Below are 5,108 nucleotides of genomic sequence, written 5' to 3' on the forward strand. Positions count from 1 at the left end.
ACATTTTTATTAATAAAAGTAATAGAAGAAAAATGATGTGCAAAACATTATCTGCAAATATACACTAGAGAGCTTTCATACTCAACAAAGGTAGAGGCAATTGGACAGATGTAAGGCTTGATAAGGCTAATGGTATCATAATGCTTTTTACTTATTTAAGGCAGAACACAGAGCAATGGTTATATGCACTTATTCATAGCAACCAGTTCAGTTTAGTGAAAAGGATCTGTGAAAGAGGAATTTTTAACTGGTTGCTATGAGTAAATGCATCTTTTTATTAAACTTGTTTGATCATCCCTTTTATGGAGGGGTTATTTAAGTATTCATTGCTACAATGTAAAGCTGTTTTTTCAGCCTTTGTTACAGATATATATATATACATATTAAAACATGATTTTAATGTTTATAACATTTGAAGCAGTGGCAAAAAAAGCCTTTTGTACTTTTGTATTTTTCACTCATATAAATTACATCAGTTCACAATGTGTGTATGTAGCTCTCATCTTAGAATATAAAAATATGTAAAAAAAAAAAAAACACTTTTCAAACTTTCATTGATGTTTTACAAGACTGTTTTGTTAAAAATTCCCATATCTAAATGACAAAGTGCGCTAAATGTCATTTAAATATAACAAAGAAGAATATTTCAAAAAGTCATTTTTAACAAGAAGCTTGTGTCAGTTTCTTTTCATTAAAGTAAATACCACCGAGAATGAAGATTAGATAAAGTCCAGTTAAATAGGATTGGTAGCAAAGGAAAAAATATAATTTAGCTTTGTTAAAAAAAAAAAAAGTCCTTATATACACATTTGATTGCAGTCTATATAAAAGGCTGTTGACCCTTTGAATATTAGGAAATGTCTCGTTGCAATTCACATGTTGTTTAACGCTGATGTCATTGAGCTTAAAGCACTTGGTACACAGGTCTGGAATCTGGGGTCTCAGGGGTGCTTGGCAAGGAGTCAGCACTGTTGGATGGAGATAAGGAGATGGAGTCTTGCAGAGGGAGAACACATTGCTCGGAAGAGGCAATGCGGTCCACTATACTAGACAAGCAGTCAAGGCTGGAGAGTGCTGAGAGCTTGTTTGAAGGAAAGGCTGTAGAGCAAACATATATAAAATGTTAGAGTTGTATATAGTATCTAGATATTTACATATTAGTTAACTATTTCGATTTAGAGAGCACTACCAGCTGAGATAGATAACATGTGGTCTTACATCTACCGTGAAACTACAAGTCTCAGCACACAATACTACTATATGCCAAGACTTGTAGTTTAGTAATAGAGAATAAGTGAATAGCGATATTTGTCATTTTAATTACTAAACATCAACACTATGCATTTGAAATACTTACATGTTGGTAAATCAGAGCAGTAGGCATTTTCGAAGCCGCCATTTCTTCTCCATTGTGGGCTGATGCAATCTGCCTGGAAAAAAAAAAAAAACAGAAGGGTCCCATAAAACCACTGATTCAAAGGGATGTGCTTTAAAGATCATTGACTATAACTGTCTGTGAGCCACATTAGCAGTATTCTGTGTGACACCTTGACTGAGAGCGTCGGAAAATCTCACAAGCTTTTATGACATCAACTGGTGCTAATTCAGAGGTTTCGTGAAAAACGAGCCGCATGGCAAAATTGAAATCTCACAAAAATGTGTAACATGTTAAGCATGAAGAATGGATTGAGGATGGGGGAGGCCACACTAATTTCACCGCAGATCTGTTTCCCAGTGTTGTTCACAACCTGGAACATGTACACTAAAGGGTAACAGTAGACAGCTTCTAAGAGACAGTTTCGATGAGAAAGAACTGGGAATTCTTAGTTTGGGCTTGGGCTTGGGCTTTGGGTGCACACTACCTAAACACATGACTTTTTTAAATTGCTAAGAAGGATCTATACTATTTTCTTGTATGCATGAATAAGTGAAAGTGAAACCTTCATTGTGTTTCGAGAACTCATTGATATAAATTGTCATGTTACAGTAAACCATGTTATTTCATTGAACAACAAATATTTCAAATACAGAGGGGCTGATTTATGAAACCTGAACATAGTAACTTAAGTCAGATTACCCATAGCAACTAGTTAGGATTGAATTTGAATGTTACACTGGAAAAACACAAATTTCATCTGGTTGCTATGGGCAACAACACCACATTTGTTGCAGTTTTCATACGCCAGCTCCACCATGCAGCAAAGATGAGTGACACACAATGAAAAGCGATAGGTTGTACACTGCCTTGTTGAACTCACCATGCCTTCTGAGCAGCTGGATGCTGGACTGTTAGGCTCAGAGCAGCTTTGTCCCGGGAGACTGTAGTAACTCTCGACTTGTTCTCTTAGAAGATCTTGGAGACTTTCTATGTATTTGATGGCATTTCTTAAAATCTCCACTTTGGGCAGCCTTTGGTTGGGGTTTGCTGTGGTGCACCTTTTAAGGGTTTCAAATGCGTGGTTCACTTTCTTCAGGCGCCTTCTCTCCCTCATTGTAGCTGCCTTCCTTCTGTCCATAGTGGATGACTTTCTTTTGCAGGCTTTGCATGCCCACATGAGACAGTGGCCAGCCTGGTGATGACCGGTGGGTGCTCTAACATGTTCATCTTCATCAGATTCCTGGAAGCCTTGCTTAGGAGCACCATAGACAGACATATCATGCTCAAAGTCATCTGTAAATTCCTCCTCCGGAGAAGGGATGCAGGAGCTGTCATAAAAGAATTCAGATGGGGAAAAATGGCATCCATCTACTATCTCCATTCTTAGTGTGCTGCTGGGGAGGATGAAAAGATGCGAGCTCAGGTTTAAGCGAACAAGGCTCAGGAAATGGCTTTGGAGTAGCTTTGGGTGATTTCCTCAATAATTAGTAAACCTAGGTTAAGTGTTTCTGTGGTGAAGCACCAGCTTTATATATATCACCTTTAAAGGAGGTTGGTCCACAGAGACTAATAGCCATTAGCATATCCCACATCATCCCCCTACAGGGGCTGTCTAAGTGAGCCCCTCCTTTCCTCAAAGTCTGGTTTCAGTTTAATGGCTTTTTGACACTTTGCTATTTGTTTTAGGTAGTTTTATACGTATAAGGAAACACATCATATGGTTACCTCCGACTTGCACAGCTATTGTGCATTTCAAAAAATGACTTCCAAAAGGTATTTACTTCTCACCAAATTATGTTGTATTCAAAATAATTTTTTTGTTAATTATCTATGCAATTTTTCATGATTATATTTATTTTTACCTATATCTATTTGGACACATCAGAGCAAATAATATAAAGCAATGCACTGTATGTTAGGGTGTGCCTTTTGAGCAACAGCTGCTGGCATCACAATTCTTAATAATATTAATAACGGCATTTATTTTCAAATATTGAAGTGCCATATAGCTGTTCTATCATTTTTTACAAGAAAGCACAGCTGCGGAATAATCAATTTTTATAATAAGGCTAATGTGGCCCTAGCTACAGTAGAAAATGTAATTTGAATGTGATTATACATGTTTTTTTTCTCCATAATCCTGCATTGAACCTGATCCTTTGGTGTCACAACAGTAGCCAGTCCCTGCTTCCTAGTACAGTTCCAGATGGATCCCAGCTGCTTCAAGATTCTCCACCCCTGGCTCTCTCAGCAAGTTCACACAACTCCTTGACAAGTCTCCCAAAAGCTGCAGCACATCACTGGATCTCTTAGGGGTAATTAAAGTGGTAATGAAGCCATTAGCAGGCTTCTGCCAAGGTGAAGCAACACTTGGGTCATACTGAGCTGGCAGACACATTTGGTTCAGGAAGGAGGAAGGTAAAGAGGATGTCAGTAATTCAGTGGGCACACTTTTCTGGATGTTTTTCTCACCTACTAGGCTTTAATGTATGCCCATCGACAGTATAAAACAAATAGTCACTCTGCATAATGAATTTTATGTGCAAAATTACTTTTTAGGAAGAAGCTGATAAAGTGAATTTGCAAACTTTTGATGTTTAAGGTCCTTAGTGGCTACCAGTACAGTGGCAGGATTTCGAGGTTGTCTGTTTTGTCACCCTCAAGACTTATATTTTGTAGGCATTAAAGTTATGGTGCAAACAATGGGCTGTTAGCAAAATTTGATGTTTTATTGTTTTATTTATTTGCACCTTTGCTTGTTTATTAGGAAGCGAAGTCTATGCTTATTTAGTGAATTTGTGCAGTAACCTTTTTTGTCAGGTGTATTCTATGGTAATAATGGGCTTTCTTGTTATCTGATTGATTTGTAAATGGATGCTCATTTAGATGTTTAGATACTTGTTAACAATTATGGGTAAAAGCACAGTCAATTCATATGCAGTGTCTTATTTTAAGGTTGTTAGTTGGTGGGACCAGTAAGGCATAGGATAATAAAGAAAAAAAAAGCATTCCCAATACATTTTTTTATGAACATAACTGTTTATTGTAATTAATATGAATAATTATCTTGTACTTTTTTTAATTTACTTTGAGTTTAGTCATTGCAATATAATTTAAAACTGAATTATATTTTTCTTCCTTGTATAATTTCTCTTTTTTTTATATCTTTGACATCTTTGTTTTTCCTTTTCCTTTATTTTTAGGTTCTTCATTGTTTGAAAGCTATATGGTCTGGTTCATTAAAACTAGAGAACAGCAAATGCGAACAAAAGGGAAGTTGTTGCCCATAACAACCTATCAGGTTTCACTGTTCATGTTACAGAAAAAAAGAGTCCTGATTGGTGGCTAAAGATAACAACCCCCCTTCTGTTCTCATTTTTTTTTTATGTTTTATTGAATCAGCCTCTTTACATTGTTATTATTGACAAGACTTTTTGTGTTTATGCTTTTATATATATATATATATATATATATATATATATATATATATATATATATTTCTTTTTTTTTTCATTTTAATAAAAAATTCAATAAAATATGATAATGGAATGCCATAATTGTGGTATATTATAGAACGGCATATTTACAATTTTGATTACCTTTATTGCAAATATAACTTATGAGTTCCATCAACTTAACACATTTGCGTATTTTGCTTTTTTTTTTTTTAACAAAATAGCACGTTTCAAAAGAAAATACAATAAAGTATTAATTTAAAAAAAAGTTTTGA

The 5,108-nt window shown here is 35.4% G+C and overlaps 1 protein-coding gene across 2 annotated transcripts; it reads right to left on the minus strand.

Annotated features, from left to right (window-relative positions):
* Positions 1 to 581: 581 nt before the first annotated feature.
* Positions 582 to 2,908, minus strand: MYF5 (myogenic factor 5). Of its 2 annotated transcripts, none has more exons than XM_082255994.1 (3): positions 2,259 to 2,908; positions 1,358 to 1,430; positions 582 to 1,098 (listed from the first exon to the last, which is right to left on the minus strand). In XM_082255994.1, exons 1-3 carry the CDS (start codon positions 2,757 to 2,759, stop codon positions 905 to 907), a joined length of 768 nt encoding a protein of 255 aa, XP_082112120.1. In that variant the 5' UTR covers positions 2,760 to 2,908; the 3' UTR covers positions 582 to 904. The 2 variants fall into 2 exon arrangements, with proteins under 2 accessions (XP_082112120.1, XP_082112121.1); XM_082255995.1 differs by having other exon boundaries at positions 910 to 1,098; positions 1,358 to 1,426.
* Positions 2,909 to 5,108: the final 2,200 nt, after the last annotated feature.

Source organism: Pelophylax lessonae (genome assembly GCF_965119305.1).
Source record: "Pelophylax lessonae genome assembly, chromosome: 4".
NCBI lineage: Eukaryota > Metazoa > Chordata > Amphibia > Anura > Ranidae > Pelophylax > Pelophylax lessonae.

What these genes read in the sequence shown, in the direction of transcription:
- MYF5 (XM_082255994.1), bottom strand. Translation starts at nt 2,759, where the DNA reads ATGGAGATAGTAGATGGATGCCATTTTTCCCCATCTGAATTCTTTTAT. An exon ending in CCAGCTGCTCAGAAGGCATG is followed by an intron (nt 1,431 to 2,258) that starts GTGAGTTCAACA and finishes TTTTTTTTCCAG; the next exon opens with GCAGATTGCATCAGCCCACA. An exon ending in CTGCTCTGATTTACCAACAT is followed by an intron (nt 1,099 to 1,357) that starts GTAAGTATTTCA and finishes TTTGCTCTACAG; the next exon opens with CCTTTCCTTCAAACAAGCTC.